The sequence below is a fragment of the Plecotus auritus genome, assembly GCF_963455305.1.
Source record: "Plecotus auritus genome assembly, chromosome: 4".
Lineage (NCBI taxonomy): Eukaryota > Metazoa > Chordata > Mammalia > Chiroptera > Vespertilionidae > Plecotus > Plecotus auritus.
This window is the reverse complement of record NC_137775.1, coordinates 91788624-91810384: the sequence shown is the minus strand read 5'-3', so window position 1 is coordinate 91810384 and position 21761 is coordinate 91788624. Positions and strand designations below refer to the sequence as shown.

General features: G+C 53.5%; 2 protein-coding genes and 1 pseudogene across 3 annotated transcripts in view; 2 read left to right on the top strand and 1 right to left on the bottom strand.

Moving 5' to 3' along the window:
* The window catches only part of LOC308246143 (uncharacterized protein C6orf132), a gene marked incomplete at both ends in the record, with an annotated part of 31576 nt that extends 30560 nt beyond the window's left edge, over positions 1 to 1016 (bottom strand). Inside the window, one exon of the mRNA XM_080664110.1 lies at positions 872 to 1016. Coding sequence (XP_080520236.1) covers positions 872 to 1016 — 145 coding nt within the window. The remainder of the gene's footprint in view (positions 1 to 871) is intronic.
* On the top strand, positions 374 to 19142 carry CIMIP3 (ciliary microtubule inner protein 3). Its single transcript, XM_080664111.1, has 3 exons — positions 374 to 674; positions 1027 to 1211; positions 18601 to 19142. Exons 2-3 carry the CDS (start codon positions 1119 to 1121, stop codon positions 18934 to 18936), a joined length of 429 nt encoding a protein of 142 aa, XP_080520237.1. The 5' UTR covers positions 374 to 674; positions 1027 to 1118; the 3' UTR covers positions 18937 to 19142.
* On the top strand, positions 11634 to 12680 carry LOC308246145 (large ribosomal subunit protein uL6-like; annotated as a pseudogene). The gene is made up of 2 exons: positions 11634 to 11785; positions 12264 to 12680. The product of its transcript is annotated as a large ribosomal subunit protein uL6-like (transcript).
* Positions 19143 to 21761: the final 2619 nt, after the last annotated feature.

The following is a 21761-nucleotide window of genomic DNA, read 5'->3' as shown; positions in this document are numbered from 1 at the left end:
GGGTGACCCTCCTTGGGCCCAGAACCTTGGATCATAGGCAAGATGGGAGTTCCTGCCCCTCCCCGCCTGGTTTCCTCGCAGTTACAGAAGGTATAAAACGCAGAAAGATGCAGCGATAGGGTGACCCACAGCCGGAGCCCCAGGGCTGGGCCGGCATGGTGTTCTCAGATGCCTGCAGGATACACCACCGTGACTCCGGCCAGGCTCAGGGTCAGGACGGGCTTCCCTGGCCTCCACGGTCCCACCCCCGGCTTCCCATCAGAGCACGCAGACAGCCCAGGCCCGAGGGAGTGCGCCGGTGTCTTGCACAGGCTGGTACCCAGCTAGCAGGGGTTCCCATGGGCTCTTCCTGGGCCTCCCCGGTACATAGCCCAGTGTGTGGGCGCCCAGAGAGCAGACCCTCCCTTTGTCTGAGACCCTGGGCGGGGGGGAAATGGAGGAGGGAGGGACCGGAGGGAAGAGAGTAAACAGAAAGGGTGAGGTCTGAAGGGATCACCCCTCGCCCTCAGTTGTGGGGGCCACTTCTGACTCAACAGAACTGCTGGGGGAGGAGGAAGCCACTGTGCCCCAGGAAGGCTCCAGGCAGCAGCCCTAACTTCCAGCGAGGAGGGAAAGTAAACACCTGGGAAGGAAGACTAGGATCCGACGCGGTCCGCAAAGGTCTCCGCCCTCCGGTAGGGAGGGTCCCCTCCTTCCGCGCCTCTTCCCCCCACAGCCCATTCCCAGACACCCGCTCGGCGCCACCTCCCTTCCTGGCCGGTCCACAGGTTCCAACGTGTCCCTTCCCCTCCGCCCCGCGCCCACCGGGAGCCCGCGGCCGGCAAGGCAGAGCCGAGGCGGGGGCCGCATCCTCTCCCCCGGGCGCACTTACCCAAGACCCTGGTCCCCTCCTCCGGGGCCTCCTGGGTGAAAATCCAGGGGGGATTGGTGACGTACAGGGAGGTGGTGTTGGGGCTGGCATGCTTCTTGCCGAAGATTTTGCTGAAGGTGCCCTGCACCGTCTGGTTCTTTTTCATGCTGCCGCAGGCCACGCGCGCCCCGGGCAAGGGCCGTCCCTCGGCCGCCCCGCGCTGCCCGGACCGAACCCCGCACCTTCTCCCCACGCACTCTACCAGGCCATGTCCCCGCAGTCCTCCCCGCCCGCGCGACGGGACGGGCGACAGGTGGTGCGGGCGCCGCCGCTCGCCGGGAAATGCGAGCTACCTGGGCAGGTAAGAGGCTGCGGCTGCGAGCGCCCCGCCCCGCCCCGCGGCCGCCCAACTCCCCTGGCCGCATTCCTGCCCGCCTCCTTCCACAACAGGCCATTGTTGGCACGGCCCAGTGGGCTGGGGACCTCGCCCGGCCCACGCCCCGCCTGGAAGGAGAGCCACCCCCTCCCCAGGTCTCCTCCCGGCCCTCCTCCCTTCACCCCTCCCGCCGGGGGAGGGAGGAAGCGGGCAAGTCCCTCGCTTCTAAAGAGGGTCATGAGCAGGTCAGGATGGGAACTTTGGGAAGGACTGTGCCCGACGCTGCAAGCAGCTAGCCTTCAATGGACAGAACGAAATGCCCCTAAGGAAATACAGGGTGAGCGGGAGAGCAATAAACTCGCATCCAATCTGATGCCAAAGCGGGAAATAGCTTCATTGACAGCTCCAAGAGAATGTAGGATGACTAAATCTTGGCGGTTTTTGTACATCAAATTTTTTTTTTTCCTGTCAAGTTAAGTGAATATAATTTTTAAAAACTCAAGGTGAGCCAGCCCACTTAGGGTGGGGCTCACTCTCCATGGAAATGAGCTGTGGGCCTTTATTTATTTTTTGTTAATCCTCACCCGAGGATATTTTTCCCATTGATTTTTAGAGTGAGTAGAAGGGAGGGAGAGACAGAGAAAGGGAAATCGATTGGGATTGGTTGCCTCCTGCATGCATATGGGGAAGGGGAGAATGGGGGGTAGGGATGCCAGCCTGCAGCCCAGGTATGTCACTGAAATCCAACCGGCCACCCTTCAGTCCGAGGGCTGACTCTCTAACCACTGAGCAACCTGGCTAGGGAGAACTGTGGACCTTTAAGGTGCATGGGGTAGGTCCTGGCTAAGGGGTGGGGGGTGGTTGTCCACTGGGGAAGGTCGGGTCAGATGAGGTCCCCAGGGGATGGTGGGAAAGATGCCGAGGGGGGGAGAGTCAAGCCACAGGGTTAGATTTTGATGCTTTCTGGGCAGCAGGACTGGCAGTCTGGGGAGGTGGTGATCAGTCTCAGACAGCGTTTCCCCGAAGCTCCTGGAACAGCACCCACTGCTGCACTTCCCCTGCTCCTTCACCCAGGAAGTTGGAATTGGTTCTTTCTTTGTACTAAAGGCATTTCCTCCTCAACTTTTCATTTTGAGAAATTTGAAAGACAGTAAAATGACCACTTGTATTCCTTCCTTCTGGATTTATCAATTGTTAACATGTTGCCATAATTGCATTCTCTCTCTCCACACACTTATTTTTGATTTTCATTTTGCTAAAGGTTGAAAGTTGTGGATATCATGGCATATCTCCCCACCCCCATCAATACTTCAGTTTCCTTTGCCTAAGAATAAGGATATTCTCCTAAGAGACCACAATACAGTCATCACACTCAAATTTAACATCAATACACTATTGTCATCTCCCAAAATGTCATTTTCGTTTTTTTCAATCCACAGTCTAATCAAGACTCACGCACTGCATTTGCTTATTATGTACCTTTAATCTTTTAATCTAGCACAGTCTCATGTCTTTATTTTTCATGACAGTGACTTTTTTTTTATCCTCACCTGAGGATATTTTTCCAGTGATTTTTAGAGAGAGAGTAGAAGAGAGAGGGAAAGACAGAGAGAAATATCGATGTGAGAGAAACACATCGATTGGTTGCCTCCTGCATGAGCCCTGACCAGGGCCCAGACCGGGGAGGAGCCTGCAACCAAGGTACATGCCCTTGATCAGAATCGGACCTGGGACCCTTCGGTCTGCAGGCCGACTCTCTATCCACTTAGCCAAAGCGGGTAGGGTAGCAGTTACATTTTTAAAAAGCCCCCTCTAGCCCTAACCGGTTTGGCTCAGTGGATAGAGCATCGGCCTGGGGACTCAAGGGTCCCAGGTTCCATTCCGGTCAAGGGCATGTACCTTGGTTGCAGGCACATCCCAAGTAGGGTGTGTGCAGGAGGCACGTGATTGATGTTTCTAACTCTCTATCCCTCTCCTTTCCTCTCTGTAAAAAATCAATAAAATAAATTTTTAAAAAATAAAAAATAAATAAAAAGCCCCCTCTACTTGCTCCAGTGTCAATGGACAGGATGAGTTGGACCTTCAGAGACTGTGGCTGTGAGGTGTTCCCCAAATGTTTTTGGTTGGAGACATGCCTGTGGTCAACCCCGCTCACCCACCCACCCACCGCCATGGCATTCCTAGAACCAATTCCTGTTCCTTCAAGGAGTATCTGTGGAGGCCCGGTGCTGTGCTGAGGGTTTGGGGTGCATGGGGATATAAGAGAATTTGAGAAGTATTATTTATACTGGAGAGCATCTTGGGGTCTCATCAGGTAGGTAAGGTTTTACATGATTCAAGGTGGCAGGCCACGATGCCTGAGTACAGAACAGTGATGCTGTCACTAATACACACAGCAGGAATTTTAGAGCAGGGCGGTCAGTGTGAGCTGGGGAAGTCCAGGAAGGCTGCTTGGAAGAATTAAGACTTGAGCTGGCCCATGAAGGATGACGAGGATGTTAATAGAGAAGGGAAGGAGCTCATTCTAGGGCATACACACATGCCATCCATCCTTCCACCCTCCTATCTCCACATCATGGTTCCTCCCACTGTCTACCTAGGAAGGGCCCAGGGAACCCCAGATGTCCCATCATGCCCTGGACATCCTCACAACCCACCCCAGTGCTCTAGACACTCAGGTACAAGATAAGGGCTTCTTTCTTGGAGACCTCTGAGGTATGAGGTCCTCTCACCTGGGTAGCTCCTGGCTCTGGCACCCAGAACCAGCCCCAGCAGAGCCCTCATTGAGTGGCTCCATTCCTATGCAACTTCCACTATGTAACTAACATTCTTCAGAACTGCCGTGTGCCCAGCTCTGGGCTGTGAAGGATCCAGAGAAATCAAAGGCATGGTTCCTGAGTTCAAGTTGCTTTCATCTGTTTGGAGAGATGAAGAGTGGGGAGGTAAATGAGGAGGAGACTAACAGTGGGTCAGAGATTCAGAGGAGGAGCAACCGGAGTGGGCTGGAGGGCCGAAGGAAGGCATGCAGGAGGTGTGAAGGCCTCTGCAGGGGCTCAGGATGGTGGGGCTGGGAATTAGGGGACAGAATGGAAGTCACAGCAAGGTTGGCCAGAGTGTGGAAGGCTTAAAAAGGCCAGCTGGGAAGGTCAGAAACAACTCCACCTGGAGATGACTGATTAAATAAATTATGGTACATCCACACAATGGAATAATAATGCCACTCTAAAAATGAATGAGTCAGCCAACTGTGTCCAGTTATCTTCAAGATAAACTGATAAGCTGTTGACAAAACGGTGTGTGTAGTATGCTGCCATTTTGGGCAGGATAAGATCTGTTCAAAGAGAAACTTTAGACAGATCCATAATAAATGAACAAAAGTGTTTACTGGCGGGTGGAGGTAGGGGGAACTGGGCAAAGGGGCGATAGGCGTGGGAAGGAGAATTTTCACTGAAGGCCTTTTTATGTTTTTAAATTTCCAACCATATAAATGTATTTCCTATTCAAAAATTAAAGAAGAATAACTAGGCAGAACCAGCAGCATTTGCATCACTCTGGCCCGGTCCCAGACACTGAGCAACCTGTTTGGGCCTCAGTCTGTTCACCTGTAAAACAGGCTATTCATTTAAGGTCATTATGAGTCTCAGTGAGCTGATGGATTATGGGGCCCAGGAGAGCATCTTTGTTTGAACAAGATCCCCGCGTGACTCAGGAGCATGTTAAGGTTTGAGAGGCTCTGGCTGCCAGGAGCAGGCACGGCTGACCGTGCAGGCAAGGGTGACTGGTAACAGCTGTGTTTTAAGGATGTTCATCTAACATCTGGATGAAGGATGGATAGGAAGGAGAAAGTGTAGGTTGAGGGGCAAAGGGAAGGGGCTTAATTCATTAGTGAACTGGATAACGAGGTGGTTAATTGATACAAGCAGGAGGGGATGGGGCCTCACGTGTGTGCTGGTGGCAGAAACAGAAAGAGCAGAGTTGTTTGTGGGACATTTTTTAGGAAGAAAGGAAGGTAAACAGCTTGCATATAGGAGAAATAAAACAAACAAACCAACAAACAAACCCAATTCTGAGCCGGTTTCCTCAGCTGTGCACGGAGCGGTAGCAGTCCCCCTCCTAGGGTGGTTATGAATTAAATAAGATGGTGGATGTGAAGTGTCCAGCACAAGGCACTCCTTAAGGGCTGTTCATTTCTCCGCACTTGTGGTCCCCTTGCTTTGGAGGAAAAGGGGGAAGCAGGGTGATGCGTGAACACCAGAAGGGCTTGAGGCTGTTCTCCCTGCCCCTACACACCCATTTCACCCCAATTTCATGCCCATGTTGGGGGCTCAGGGAGTCTCTGGACAGCCTGGGTTCCGCAGCGAGCAGTGCCGCCCACACCCCCAGTTGCAGTTTCACCCTGTCAGCTTGGCAGCTTTCCCTGAGACCAGGCGGGGGCCCAATTGTCTGTCCAGCTCAGCACCCTGTACTGTTGCTGCTTGGCCCCCACTTCATCTAATAACAACACCTCACTCCTGCTCCCCCAGTGAAGAAACAGCCAAATAATAGGCTCTCCTCGAAACAGCCCAAAGCCCAGTCCTATAATTAAATCTCTGCTGGGCAATTGCGTAGTAAGTTCTGGAATGTGGGGTGGGATTGGGGCCCGGAAGTTGCAGTCTCCCCAGAGACTCAGGCCTCTGTCAAGTTTGTGGTCTTTCCTCCACCAAAGTCAAGTGCTCCTGGCTGGGAGAGTGCACTCTGACTTGGAGCAGGGCAGGCTGAGAAGTCCTGAGAGTCATCTTCATCGTCCCCCCAGGTCCCTGCAGCTGGCTCTCCAGGGGCCAAGGTCAGACCTCTGGTCATCCTAACTTGCAAACCATACTGAGCTGCAGGTCGTCTGGCCCAGCCCTTTGTTCCAGGCCGGCGACACCGGGTGCCAGGCCAGCGCCAGAGACTGCTTCCTTTGGCTGCAGGCGGGTGGGCTCCAACCCCTGCCTGGCATTCCTCTGAGCTGGGCAGGCTCAGAGGAAATCTGGCTGGTGTGGACCCCAACAACCTGAAAGGGGGCTCGGAGAGGTCATGACCTGGTGCCTGAGAGTGTGGGGTCCAAGGTCCAGCTCTGGTGGAGAGTGGTGTGTTCAGGGGTGCTAGGGAGAGACCATGGACTCTGTAACCATGGACTCTGTCGCTGGACCAGGACACGGTGGGAAGGTCCCTGCTGGGGAACAGGTTTCAGTTCTGAGGAGGCTGCTCACGAGGCTGTGACTTGGGCTGAGTTACCACCTCTCTGGGCCTCAGTTTGTTCATCTGTAAAACGGCTATTAAGTAAGGTTATCAGACTCAGCGAAATAGTGGGTTCAAGTACCCAGCCGAACTCAGCGCCTGCGTGTTCCTGTCCCCCTTCTCTGCCCTGACTTTGGGCACGGAGATGCTGAACAGAGAACAGAGAGACGGAACAGAGGCCGTGAGGGGTTGTAAGAGAGCAGTGCCCATTCAGCAAAGATCCTCAGGAGCAGTGGTCGCCAACCGCCAACCGTTCAGACCTCACAGACCACCAGTTGTCCGTGGACCACCAGTTGGCGACTGCTGTTGAGGGAAAAGTCAACTGGGCCCCAGGAGACAGGGTGGGGCCGGTGTCTACAAGGTCACCTCGAAGGCCAGGCCAAAACATCCCATTATAAAACACATTCTACAATCTGAAGTAATGTGTGTGTTTGAAAAAAAAGGAATTGGTAAGAACAAAACCCAAAATTCTATGCAGGTTGCAACTGTAAATGTTAAAGTGTATCTGTGCGTGGCCAGGGCTGGGAAGGAAACAGACTGGCAGACTGGGAATGCCAGCACTCCTTGTGGGGCTTTCCCTTTGAGTGAGCTGCTCTGTTGGGAGAGCATTGGTTTTAACTTAACCTTTGTTAACAAATAACAAAGAGCACAGTTTAACATGGAGTGCATTCTCTTAGTTTTTTTTAAAAAATATGTTTTTATGGATTTCAGAGAGGAAGGGAGAGGGAGAGAGAGAGAGAAACATCAATGATGAGAGAGAACCATTGATTGGCTACTTCCTGCATGCCCCACACTGGGGATTGAGCCCGAAACCCAGGCATATGCCCTTGACCAGAATCAAACCCGGGACTCTTTCCACTGCACCAAACCAGCTAGGGCAGTGGTCGGCAAAGTGCGGCTCATGAGCCGCGGTTTGCCGCTCTGTGACTAATGAGTTTGCCGACCACTGAGCTAGGGCGATTTCCTTTTTTTTAAGAGGGGGGACCTGGAGATGCGGACGTTAGTGCCACGTCTACTACTTACTCACTGTGAGACCACGGGGCCTTCCCGAGCCTCGGTCTCTCCATCTGTAAAGTGGGATGGTGGGATCCAACACTCAGTTGCCGTTTCACATCTGGCTAAAAAGCTGGTTGGCTGGCAGAGCAGAGGCAGAACAACAAGTGCCTAGCACCTCCTGTGTGAGGGGGCTACTTCTGGCTCTGAGGAAAGAAGTGAGAAACGGGACGCATTAACATTTTCTGGTCCCAGCCATCCTCTCTGAACCAGGCCCTGCGCTCAGGCTGTGGGAGCTTTTAACTTCAAGATCAGTCCTTGGCCTCACTGGTTTGCTCAGTGGTTAGCGTGTCAGCCCCAAAACTGAAGGATCGTGGGTTCGATTCTGGTCATGGGCACGTACCTCAGTTGCAGGCTCAATCCCTGGTTGGGGCACATGCTGGAGGCAACCAATCGATGTGTCTCTCTCACATTGATGTTTCTCTCTCTCTCTACCCCTCCCTTTCACTCTCTGTAAAAATCAATGGAAAAAATGTCCTCAGATGAGGATTAATAAAAAGTAAGATCAGTCCTTATCATTGGGGGACCTGCACTGCCCCACACACTTCTCACATATTTTGGAGACCAACTCTTGAACTGGGACTTTGAGCCTTGGGAGCAATTTCTATGCAACTTATCCTGGGTCCAACTTATTTCTCTCTCTCTCTCTCTCTCTCTCTCTCTCTCTCTCTCTCTCTCTCTCCTGAGAAGAAAAGCAGCCACATCTACCATTCACTGAGCATCTTTCTGTGTCAGACATGAGGCTGAGTGGATTACATGCATTAACCCACTACCATCACGTCAGCCCTGCAAGGGTGGGGGCAATACACCCATTTTATGGATGGAGAAAAGACGACCCCGAATGATGTTTACTCATACTCTATAGCCAATCAATTCAGCTCTTGGGAACATGCCTTCTCCCATAGCTGACATGGATGTGATGTCATTGCTATGCTGTTTGTGGGGGTGAGGAGTTGGAGGCACCCGGGGGAGTAAGATATAAAATGTGGTGAACACACTGGGTGAACTACACAGTAATTGGAAGCAAGGAACTAGATGTTCATATAGCAACACAGATGAATCTTAAAAACATTAGGGATCCATCAAAGTAAACAGAATGAGATCTAAGACACACATGGCACTTATGTAAATAAAAACAACATGCATACAAAAGAACAATATGTATATTTTGCAAGAACTCATATAAACAAGAAGATACTCATTAAGCACATAAGAATGGTTGCCTCTGGCTGGGGTGGGTGGGAGTGTAGTTGGAAACTGGAGATTAAGGAGGGAAATTAAGACAATGAGAGAGGAGGCCCTCCTGGGCCAGGGATGATAATGCACCATGAAGCGAGATTTGTGAATATCTCAGCCTCCTGTACTCAAGGGCCAACAAAGGAAAAATAAGTAAGGATTAGAGAGGTTAAGTAATTTGTCCAAATCACATAGCAAGTAAGGAGGGGTGGAGAGAATATTCAATTAACCGGGCCTGCTTAGAGCAAGACACTTAAAACCACCTGCCTGAACCTCAACAGCAGAAAGGCGGGAGGGATGGAGGCTGGGGAGGGAGGGGTGGGGAAGGTCTGTGGATCCTCCTGTGAGCCAAGCCAGCCCTGAGTCTCTCCTCATCCGTCCAAAGCACCCACTGAGCGCTGTGGGTACAGATCACAGTTCTTCCTTCCAGGAACTTTGATGATCCATAAAATGAGGGCATGCCAGGAGTGTGGCGGAGAAGTCAGAGGAACGCGCTTCTCACAGGCAGCACTGACTCCGTGTCTTTCAAATTTGAGAAATAATAACAATATGACTATTAGCTTGCAGCAGGCAGGCACTGCTCTAAAACGTAGTCCTCACAACAAGCATTCCAGGCCAATTTTCTTATCAGCCTCACTTTGCAGGTTAGGAATTCAGGCACAGAGAGTTTACTGATTTGCGGAAGTCACACAGAAGGGAAAATCTGGGATTTAAACCCAGGCAGAGTGATTTACAGGTGAAATAAGACTGATATAGCTTGACTAGCCAGGCCTTCCTAACGGAGGTCTCCCAAGACACTGCCCCTTGTTGAGGTTCCCACAGGGGACCTGGGATGGGGACAGTCCTGGCAGGGCCCACTCCTATGCACAGTCGGGTGGGTCCCTATCTGAAGTCCTCAGAAAGTGACTCAATTCCCCTTCTTCAAATGTCCAAAATGGAGGAACCCAGCATCCTCTCTGTAACATAAGGTAACAGGCCCAGGGATGGGATGGGACTTAGCTCAGGTCACCTGGGACTCCTAGCAACCAGCCCAACACTCAGCCCCTCCTGGGCTGAGACAGAGTAGGGTGTGTGCTGAGTCATGGTGCCCTGCTCCCACAAACCCTCTCCACCCGCTCCAGCCTCCCGGGTTCCTTTCCGACAGATGCTGAGCAGGGACCCAAGCCACTTTCCCCAGAGCCAGACCTGCTGGCCACTCCACCAAGAATGCCATGCTCCTACCTTCCTTCCCTCTCCCAAACAAGATATTACCACCCTAGAGCCTTGGAGATCTTCATCAGAAGCAAGCCCTGCTTGCTGCTTCTCCTCCTCCCTCCCAGCCTCCTCAGAAATTAGGGGCCATTACCATCAGGGTGTGAGATCTGAGCACAGTGCACAAGCCATCAACACCCCAACTTCCAATCTGCCTCTAGGCCCCAAAGTCCACCCACTGACCAATAGTCAGGGCTGACACAGTGCCAGGAAGGAAACAAGTCCTGGGCCCCACCCAAGCCAGGGTGTCAGTGGGCAGGAAGTCACCAGCTGCTCTGTTTCCCTCCTCTTGGTCCTCCCCCCACCCCACCCCCTGACCCCAAGAAGAAGCCCACGTCTCTACATGTGGGATTTCTGACACATTCCTGGGAGGTGCCCACCAAGTCTGGTGTTGGGGAGATGGTACTCAAGGATGAGGGGAGTCTGGTGTTTGAAGATGGGAACAGGGCAGCCCATTCAGCAATCCTCCATGAACCCAATTACTCACACATGATGATAGCTGCTAGTTATTGTGTGCTTATTCTGTGCAGACACTATCCTAAGTGCTTTATCCAACTCTCTTGATAGAGACCTTTAGTCCACTCATTGTACACATGAACAAGCAGAAGTACAGAGAGTCAATTACTTGCCCAAGTTTGCACAACTAGTAACATAGTAATTCCAGGATTCAATTTCAAAGAGCCTGACTCCTGGGTCTGCAGTCCCATCCTCTATAACATAACCATCCATCATCTACCCATTTACTGACCATCTATCCATCTACTCACCCATAGCCAACCAACCCAGCCACCTCTCTATCCATCTATCCATCCATACCTGCATCTCTTAACCCAGCCGTGGGCAAACTACGGCCCGCGGGCCGGATCCGGCCCGTTCGGCTGTTCTATCCGGCCGGAGGAGCCGAAAGAGCGGAGGGTTCTCTTGCTCTCCCTTCCGCTCCTTTACTTTGAATTTATATTAGTTCACACAAACACTCCATCCATGCTTTTGTTCCGGCCCTCCGGTCCAGTTTAAGAACCCATTGTGGCCCTTGAGTCAAAAAGTTTGCCCACCCCTGTCTTTTTTAAAATATATTTTATTGATATTTTACAGAGAGGAAGGGAGAGGGACAGAGAGCTAGAAACATCGATGAGAGAGAAACATTGATCAGCTGCCTCCTGCACACCCCCTACTGGGGATGTGCCCGCAACCAAGGTACATGCCCTTGACCGGAATCGAACCCGGGACCCTTCAGTCCGCAGGCTGACGCTCTATCCACTGAGCCAAACCGGTTTTGGCGCCCACCCCTGTCTTAACCCTTACTTAAATGGTCTAGGAGAGGGAACAGCAGATGCAAAATCTCAGAGGGAAGAGAATAGGGTACGTTTAAGAATTTAGCCATTGCATAGAGGAAAAATAGCAAGAGTTGAGGCTAAAAAGGTGAGCAGGGCTCAAATCAGGAGCGACCACCCATCTACCATCTATCCATCTACCTACATTCTGCCCATCCCCTCTCCCACTCTTCCGTTCATCCATCCATTCATCCATCCATCCATCCATCCATCCATCCATCCATCCATTGTCTCTGTAATTTGGAGGGCATACAGGAAGAGAGAGAAAGAGCTCTTTGCTGCATTTACTGCAAGGATGAAGACCATTCTCAGCAGTCAAACTGTCGATGTTCCAGAAAATGTTGGCATCACTCTATGCACAGTTACTGTAAAGGGTCCCAGAGGTGCCCTGTGGAGGGACTTCAACCACATCAATGTAGAACTCTATAAATATTTCTCTCTTCTCCGCATCCAGCGTGGCTAGAGAGTGGTCTGGTTCCTGAGTAGGGATAACAGGGGATTGAGAAAATGAAAGAAACAGACACCAATACAGTAGGGAAAGCTGGGACTGGGTGGGACCACTGTCCTCTGATGGAGAGACAGGAACCCAGAGCCCATACAGCGTGTTTATTTTATACAGCAAAATACCAGGAAGTTTTACTAAAGCCCAAGACAAAGATTATGTGCATTCTTGTGGCTTCTTTGTATCGTCACTTTTGGGTGGGTCCAGATAATCATGTTTGTTCCTGGTGCTTGGCTGGACTCAGATAATGAAACCCACCACCTGGTGCCTGAGCTGAAGGTCAGGCTGACAACATTCCTGCCTCCGGCAAGGTGTGTTTCCAAGACGTGGCTCTGCCAACGCCACTGGATTCAGCTGACAATAATTAAAGAAATGCTCATGTGCCTTCCCAGGTGCTCTCTACAGAACGTATTCTCCTGGAAAGGAAAAGAAGAGACTCTGGGTTGACAAATGGTGGGGAAATAGAAAGGAACTGGCCATGATTTGCATGATCTGCAGTCACGTACAGAACATGGCCAGGTGTTCCACTGGGCTGCCACTACAAGGTGAGGTCTGTGTGCGCTCATTCCCCATCTGCTGCTATTCAGGAGAATGGTTCTCTTGTTGAAATCAGAAATTTGTTGGGCGAAAAATACATCTGCAGGGTTTGGTGTCTCAAGCCCAGAAAGATGAATTGATTCTTGAAGGAAACAACACTGAACTTGTATCAAATTCACCTGCTTTGATTCAGCAAGCCACAACAGTTTAAAAACAAGACTATCAGAAAAACTTGGATGGATCTATGTTTCTGAAAAAGGAACCATTCAGCAGGCTGATGAATAAGATCTAAGTTGTCCAGCTACAGATGCTGACTAATTCCTCAGAGTTATTTGCGACATTGTAAAGATGCAATAAAAGCCATGTTTTGAAAAAGAAAGAAGACGGGGGGGGGGGGGAGGGAGAGAGAGAGAACTCACCAGCGAGTGCCTGGGGGAAATGGGGACTTTGGGAAGTACCTAGATAACTCTCCACTTGTCCCACTACCCAAAGCTCAGAGGTCCTGGGAGACTGTGGGAAGAGGGAATTGCAGAGAGGGTCATTGTCAAGGTTAAAAGAAAGACCTTTCCAGGCCTTGAAACTTCAGCTCCCAGCCCTATCCCCTATCTAAAAGGCCTCTCTGGGCTCTGCCTGAGTGGGTGCGGGGCATGGAGGCAGAGTTCTACTCAGATGCCTTTTTTTTGGCTCTAGCTCAAACCCCAAGTGAAAATAGGGAGGGAAGGGGCTGGTGGGACCCTCTGCTTAGGAAGACAGAGGAATTGTGTTGTCAAAGAGACATCACAATGTCACTGCCCAGAAAAAATTCTCCCCTCTGTGGCACTCCCAGTAGCCGCCCAAGAGCCCCTGGGAGCCCTGGGAGCCCCGGGAGCCCCTGACTACCAGAAGTTCCATCTCACCACCAAGGAAGACCCTGGTCAAGGATGCCCAAGGTGGGATGACATCACAGGGCTAGATCAGGGAGGCCCAATGTCACAAGAAGTTTGATTGACAGGATGGAGTAGGAAGGCCCAGCCTGGCCCACCTGTGTAGCTAGGAGCTGGGGGCCGCTTACAGAAGGCTTAGGGGCCAGTATCACTGTCAGACTCGTTCCCCTGCTATAGGGCCTGGTGGGGGGCAGGAAATACGCCACCATCCAAGTCCTCTGGTTCTTCTGCCCCTTCACATCCCCAAGACACTTCCTGGACTCGTAGTTTGCATGACGCCATCTCATAGCTAAAGTTTATAGTGTGCTTGAAAGGTCTAGCACTTTATATGAACTGTCACATGAGTGCTCATGGTAACCTTATGAGACAGATTCCCGCGTTATCCCCACTTCCTAGGTGGGAAAACTGAGGTGCAGAGTATTGTAAACACCAAAGGTCAGGTATTAGTGGGTGGTGGACCTGGAATTTGAACTCCGGGCTGCATGTCACACAGCCTTAGGAAGCTGAGGCCCCATTTGCCCTTCCCCATCTATGCCCTTCTGAGTCCCTGCCCCCAGCGCAGGCAAATGTGCTCTCATAAAGGTTCAGAGAGTGTGCTCAGAAGCAGGCTGACAGTAATTATCATTTGCATTGTGCTTGCACAGTTCCCACACGCATCGCACCCCCACAGCAAGCCGATGAAATAGATAGCAGCCTTATTATCCCCATTTTGCAGATGAAGCAACTGGTTCAGCCACTTGGTCAAGGTTGCCTGACCTGTAAGGGCAGAGTCAGGCCTGGAGCTCAGGTCTTCAGCCTCCAAGACCCAGGCACGTTCCATGGAACCAGGTGCCTCACCCCGTGCCATTTGCATTTTAACAGGGAGGAGGCCTTTCCACCAAAGAGTGAGTTGCTGATGGTGGAATGCCAGGCATGGGCCAGGCTGGTGGAGGTGCCAGGGGCCTGGAGTAGTTGAGAGGATGGTGTCTTCCCAGACCTCTAGTAATGTCACGTATAAGGTCCTCTGGCCCTGCCTAGAAAGCTCCACTCCTGAGTCATCCTCTTCCTCATTCTAAGCCCTGGTTAAGGGACAAACACATGCCCAGCCTGCCTAAAAGGCCTCGCTGGGCTCTGCCTGAGTGGGTGCGGGGCATGGAGGCAGAGTTCTACTCGGATGCCTTGTTTTGGCTCTAGCTCGAACCCCAAGTGAAAATAGGAAGGGAAGGGGCTGGCGGGACCCTCTGCTTGCCCTTTACGATTCATTGCTCCCTGTGGAATGGGAGGCTGAAGCCAGGGCTGCCGGAAGCAGGTAGGGGAGAGGGGCCCTTCCTGAAACCTCTAAGCCAGGTTTCTTACCTCAGCACTGCTGACATTGGTGCTGAGCTGTCTGTGCACTGGGCCTGCTCAGCAGCACCCCTGGCCTCAACCCATGAGATGTAGCAGCACCCCCAACCCCTCCTTGTGACAACCAGAAATGTCTCCAGAATTGCCAATGGCCCCTGGGGAAAATTCTCTCTCTCTCTCTCTCTCTCTCTCTCTCTCTCTCTCTCTCTCTCTCTCTCTCTGTCTCTCTCTGTCTCTCTCTCTGTCTCTCTGTCTCTCTGTCTCTCTCTCTCTCTCTCTCACACACACACACACACACACACACACACACACACACACACACGTGCACTTGACAGGGAGGACCTGACTGGGGAGGAGATGGTTAAATGAAACCAGATGTTAACCTAGAAAGTATGCAGCGAGGCCCCACCCTCCCTCCAGAGCTGCCTGTGCTCTGGGCTTAGTCACCTGCAGCCTCGCTAGGCCCCCAGAAGGGGCAGGGCAAGGCTAGGGCCGCCTGGGCTTCCCCCTCCTTGCCAAATATCTTCCCTTCCTCCTCCCTCTCCTCTTCTTCCTCCTGGAGACTGTACGGTCCCTCTGTCCCTGGTTCAGTGAAGGCCTCATCCCTGGATGTGCTTGGGGCCCTGGTGCCCCCGACCAGGGTCCCCAGGGTTGCAGCAGCAGCAGCAGCAGCAGCAGCTGGGACATAGCTGACTGGTAGGCCCAGAGCAGGTGAGCCGGAGCCAGGGCCTGAGCTGGGGAGAGGGAGGGCAGTGTTCAATTCCTGGTTCCCCCACTAACTAGTCCCTAGATGTGGAACTTCTACAAGGTGCTTACATAGCACCTCACTACCTGCATGAACTCAAACAAGTGCTCAGACACCCCTGAGCCTCAGTTCCTGCATTTGAGGAATAGGAGTGACATCTCAAATGGCTCTCAGGTGAACTGGCACTTGATAGATTCTCAATTATGTGGCAAAGAGTGTCACCCTTCCTTCTGTGGGGTCTCTGGTAAGATCCCCCCAAACCATTCTGAACACACCTGCCTCCATTACCCCTGACACCAGCCTCCTGAGCCCCAGGGGCGTCATCCAAGTGGCTGAGACTGAGGGTGGGGTAGGGAGCAGGTGTGGTGGGGGTTGGGCCTCTGCAGTTCCTTCGTCGCCATGGCCACAGGCTGAGCCCTTCTGCCCTGTCAGGAGGGCCGGAACCCCACATTCTCAGAATCACGCTTCACAGGAAGAAACCCGAGCTGCTCCCGTGGCCCAGGAAAGGGAAGATTCTACCGGGCCAGGCTCTCGCCCTCAACGCCGGGGATAAAGAGGTTGTCATGGACTCCAGGGCGGTGACTCTCACTGCCCGCAGGTGGCGCTGGCAGCGATGAGGGGCAGTTTTGTCTGTCACAACTGGGAAGCGGGTAGAGTGAGTAGATGCCAGGGATGCTGCTAACAGGCCTGCCATGCACAGGCCAGCGCCCCCACAAAGAATCATCCCGCCCCAGATGTCAAGGTGCTGAGGTGAGAAGACCTGCTCTGCCAGCCTTCATATCTGAGTTCCTATCTGGGAAGTCTTTGTTACTTGCACACCCAGGGCCTGGCATATGAGGGGGGATAGTTTTGAATGAATGAAGCAACCAATATCGTATCGTCAGCTCTGCAGAGGGATGGCAATTCATAGTATAATTGTCAGTGCATTGCCCTGTCCACGCAGAGTCCAAGAACCCAGAACTCAAATCCAGCATTCAAAACCCCAGTGTTCCAGCCACCCTGGCCATCTGGCTGCCTGGCCCTCTCGGGGGCCTGGGGTGTGAGGGCAGCCCAGCACACCCGGCAGGAGCTCAGCAAGTTGATGGAACGAGGGCAGAAGTGACTTGGTAGGCCTTGTCCCCACATCATGGAGTATAGGTGTGGACCTTGGGGTCAGCCAGGCCTGGGTTCAAATCCCAGCCTGGCTTTTACCAGCCACATGATCTCCTTACTTTGTTTTCTCAACTTGAAATGGGGTTAACAATAATAACTTCCTTAACGAATTTCTGTGAGGATTAGAAGCGATAATCCACTTAGTTCGGTGCAACTGTGCTCAGGGCCTGTGGTGGAAAATGATGTGGATGACCGCAATCACGGCTCTTGCCCCTCTGCTTGTGATCCCGCATCCCAGGGCGGAGCCTGGGAGAGTCAGGAAGGCTCTGAACACCTGCTCATTCCCCTCTCCAGCTTGGCTGTGTGCCACACGGGGTAAGCCCCAGGGACACAGGTGAGCAGGATATGGTCCCGACCACTGGGAGCGGTTTGCAGGCTTGCTGGAACCTTAGCAGGAGCTGAAGGACCACAGTTTGGGAATAGGATGAGGCAAGCACAGCACCCGGGGGCCAGCCCTAAGGAGGCACTCACTGCCCCACACGACTCTGAGTGAGTACCTCCTTTAGACTGATGCACTGGCCTCACCCCAGTCCTGCTCTGCAAAGACTCACATCCCAAGAGGAGGGCCTGAAGCATGGAGGGTCGGGGAAGGGGGCAGGGACTGCAGCACCAGGGGCTTCCTGGAGGAGGTGTCCCCAGAGCTGCTGGCTTGAAAGGAGAGGGAGAATTTTGAAAGGCAAAGCTGAGGCGCATATAATACACTCGTGGGCAGGAACCTATAGGAGCAAATGCTGCCTTTGGGAAAGCCCTGGGCATATTTGAATTGTGCAAATAGTTTGTAAATTAAATGCAAAGGAGTGTGCATTGGGACTTGAGTACCAGGGATTTCTTTTGTAAAATGGTGGGGCTCAGGGTCGTAACTCTGCAGCTAGGGATTCTCTCCCAGTTCCCAGGGGCTGCTTCTCTGCAGAAAGGAATTGGCTCCCCCCCCACACCCACCACACACACAGATGTATCCTGGGAAGCAGCACAGAGCCAGCCTGACACACGGGCATCGTCCCTCCGGTGGTACTATCGTGCCTCCAAAGATCCCCAGTGAAGTGGGCATTTGGTAGCCAGGAGATAGTGTGGGGTTCAAAGACAGAGGACAGTCAAGGAGGCGATGACAGAGAAAGAAAGTAATGTCAGTACAACGTGATAAATGTGGCAACGGGGACCTCCTAGGGGTGGACGCCATACCTGACCACCCAGCGAAAGTGTCTCCAGAGAACAGGACACACTTAACAATGAGAGATGTTCTAAAATAGAATGGGCCGGCTGGCGGACGGGAGCCAGCCCTCACTAGAATTCAGTTCATGTGAAGCCCTGTTTATTGCGTTCGCATAAACACTTTGAGTAAGAGAAGGAATGAGATCTTGCAGGGTAAGGGTGAGAGGGAGCTCTGGGCTGAAAGAGAATCTCCCTGATGAAAGGGAGGGAGGGTGCTGGGCTGGGGAGACCACAGGAGCCAAGGCCTGGCGGCCTGGAAGAGAAAGCGTGGCCGGAGGATGATGGGTAGATGGCAAGGCCTGAACATAGGGTGCCGGGAGCCCCACGCTGAAAGCTCTTCCTTCCAGGTGGGGCCTGGGGCTTTCTTTTCGAGGCAGGAGAAACCAAAGGAGGTTTTGAGGAGAAGGGCCTCCCGATCTGGCCATTGGCACAGAAAGATGAACTCGGCGTGAGTGTGAAGCACAGGCTGAAGAGGCAGGGAGAAAGAGGCCAGAGGAGAGTGACCTGGGGACCCTGAAAGACAGGTTGGGTGTGCAAGGAATGGGAGGGTTTTGAGGTGTCCCCAGGCTCCCAGCCTCTGAGCCTGCAGAGGCCTCTGTGAAGCAGGTGGAGGTCTGCACTGCAGCGGGTGGGTCGGCAAACCGAACCATGAAGGTGCTGCCTGGAGGTGTCTGGCTCCACAGACTGCAGAGCTGTGCTTGCAGGGGGCGGGGAGGGAAAGGGGGGAGGGAGAGGAGGACTCAGGACTCTGGGGTTCTGACCATGGCCCCTTTGTTTCCCCTCCTGTCCCTGGCCCCAGCAGGCAAGTCCCAGTGTGTGATGTTCTGCTCTCCCTTTCTTTCCTTCCTCCCAGGACTCACAGAGGCCCTCAGTACCCAGCTATGGGCCAAAGACACCGTTAGGCAAGAAGGGGAAGGTGGCCCTGGCGTGGCCTCCACTGTCCCGGTCATGGAAGAAGGACCGTGAGCAGACTCTGGCTGCAGCTTACATGCCGGTGGTGGTGGACCTCAGGGGCCAGAACCAGGACAAGCTCACCTTCAATTTCTACACCTCCCAGTACCCCAACACCTTGAGCCCCTTCCGCACCATGCAGAAACCGACGTGTGGCTACCTGTACCGCCGGGACACAGACCATACCCGCAAGCGCTTAGACGTGCCTCCTGCTAACGCGATTTTGTGGCGTTCCTAGCCCTGTGCCAGCCAGAGGCCCCCGCCCACCCCCTCGCCCAGGATCCCCGGTCCTGGAGGGGAGAGGCTGCGCACCCCAGCGGCGGTGCTCCGTGCCTGGGCTGAAACAGCTGTGCCATGCCCGTGACAGCTGTGCCATGCGCACTGTCAGCACTGGTAAAGGGAGGTCTCTCTTCTTGGCAGCAATTAAAGTTTGTTCTTCCTTTCCCTGGCATCTGAATGCGTGTCTGTGAGTGGGTAAACTGAGGCCATGGGGGCGCTTTACAGCAAGGTTATGTCCAGAGGGGTCTGAAGACTTGGAAGGACTTGATTCTTCATCCCCTCACCCTGAGAAGAGCCCCCAGCTCCTTTCAGAGCCCAAGTCCCAAGCAAAGCCCGTGCTGGTCACACCCGCCCCGTGGTCCAGGCTGGGCAGCCTCTCCAAGGGCAAGAACGAGATGCATCAGCTGACCACACCCAGCTTCCTATGAGGCCTCCCAGCGCAGGCTGTAGCAGCCAGGGGAAGACAGGACGTGCTGTGGGGAGTGAGCCAGTCCCGAGGGGCCTCGCTTTATAGGAAACAGCTACTTTTGACTTGCCCTTTGTTGGTGGGGATGGACTTCCTGTCTCTCCGCTGGTCCAGGAGAGCTGCCTCCGATTAGGCTCGTGGGCCATGGACCATGGAGAAAGGGATGAAGGCAGAGGGTACATGACCCAGGGCAGTGGCCTGGTGAGTCCCTGGTCACTGCCACCCAGGGTAAATGGTGGGGCTGAGGCCAGCTCTGAGCAGCCGTGAGAGCCAACTGTGGGCCTTTCCTCCCAACTTCACAATCAACAACTCGTGTTGGCAGCTTGAAATGGGCTATGGGAGTATTTACACCACTGAAATCGGCAAACACCTATAAAGTGGCATTTCTTTTCCCCAGAGAGTCAGTTGTTAAATAGTCCCCAGCACACCCCTGAGCAAATCCAACCGGATTCATTTCTAGGAGTCCCATCCCATTCTAGGTAGCATGGCGTATTCAGTGGCGCATACATCCAGAGCACAGGCGGCTGGGGCGGGTGTGGGATAGCAAGACAGGATGTCCGGGGACTCCGACGAGCAGCCAGTGCCGGGCCAGGCTCCCCTGGTGCCTTCCTCCGAGCAGGAGATGGTAAGGAGGCAGGAAGACGCAAGGCCTCCCTGCAGCCTGGGATCCAGGTTCTTCTGTTTGCTGCAGGCGCTCTCTCACCTTAGGGGTTTCCTCAGCTGTCTGGTGGTCTGGGCTGCAAGCAGGCCATTGGGCATCTTACCAGGTCTCTCCTGCCTGGTTGTGGGTGTTTGAGGAGCCAGCACGGGAAGGAGCTGGAAGGGGGGGGCGTGTCTCACGCTTCCCTTAACGCCCCAGTTTTCAGAACAGCCCTCTCTCTTCCTGAGCATAACCTTAGGCCAGGGTCAGGAGGGTCAGATGCCTGTTCTGCCGCCTGGTGGAGGGCACTGGGGAGGCCATGGCTCCTTCCACTAACTGCCCACCTGTCCTCTAATGCTTCCGCCCCAGGTCGTGCACCCCAGCCTTCGGGGCACCTTCTGCACCCCCTCCTGAGCCTCCTGAGGCAGGATGGGCTTTGTGACTGTGCCAACCGCCACATCCTCCTGCTCCTTGAGAGCATTTAAGTCTCAACTTTCTGCACTCTGATTAGACAGTTACCGCTTGTCCATCTGCCTCCTGTTTTCTACAATTTTATTAGCGCCTCTAATCGGCTGTCTTCCTTCTCCCCGCCCTGCCCCCCGTGGTTGTGTAGCTTTGAAAAAATTCATTTATTATTTTTAAAATACATTTTTATTGATTTCAGAGAGGAAGGGAGAAGGAGAGATAGAAACATCAACGATGAGAGAGAATCACTGATCGGCTGCCTTCTGCACACTCCACACTGGGGACTGAGCCTGCAACCCCGGGCATGTGCCCTGACCAGGAATTGAACCGTGACCTCCTGGTTCATAGGTTGACATTCAACCATTGAGCCATGCCGGCTGGGCAAAAATGCATTTATTGCCATTGTAGTGGGATTTGGAAAAGGAGCAGAGATAAATACAAGTTTTCCGTCTAGGTACAACCAAACGTCTTCATCCTCCATCCACTCAATCGTCCACCTGCTGAACACCTAGTGCGCCTGGGTCCTTGGGCCCCAAAGATGAACAAGAACCATCTCTGTCCTCCCAGACCGGACAGCCTTGGGGGCAGTGGGGGCGAGGCCAGCATCTTCACTCCCTTAACTGACGCCTCCTCCATCCCCTGAAGAATGGTCTCCCCCTGGAGGTTCACCTTGGTAGAGCAACCTCCATGGAGGTTCCAGGAACCTTTTGAAGAAGCAGCAGGGTCCCAGTGGGTCTGGGTGGGATGGTCCCAGGAGGCAGAGCTGGTGCTCCGGGTTCTGTTGTTTCCATGTGGGAGGCAAGTGGGCGGGCGGGCAGCCTTGGAGGGGGGCCATCAGGCCCGGGTTTGCGGCCCCTCCAGTCTCTTCCCGGCCTGGCTTCCCCTCCGGCACTGCCCACCTGTCCCTTTCCTTGGCGCCATTCTGCCAGGTGGATCCTGTCCCTCTGTTATGGCATCTGTCCCAGGGGGATTCCTGCAGACAAAGCAGCCGGGGAGCCACAAGGCCTCCCTTCCTGTCCACTCCGCCTACTCACTCTCCTGGGCCCGAAGAATGAGTCCCAGGCCTCCCTGATTTGACGTCCGTGTCTTTAGGGAGAAACAAGAGTGGGACTGAGAGGGCCACCGGGGAGGGAGAAGCTGTAATACCTGGCAGATGCCCCAAGAGGCAGGGGCAGCGAAGCAGCCCTCCAGTCTCTGGTTTGCCAGGAGCGCT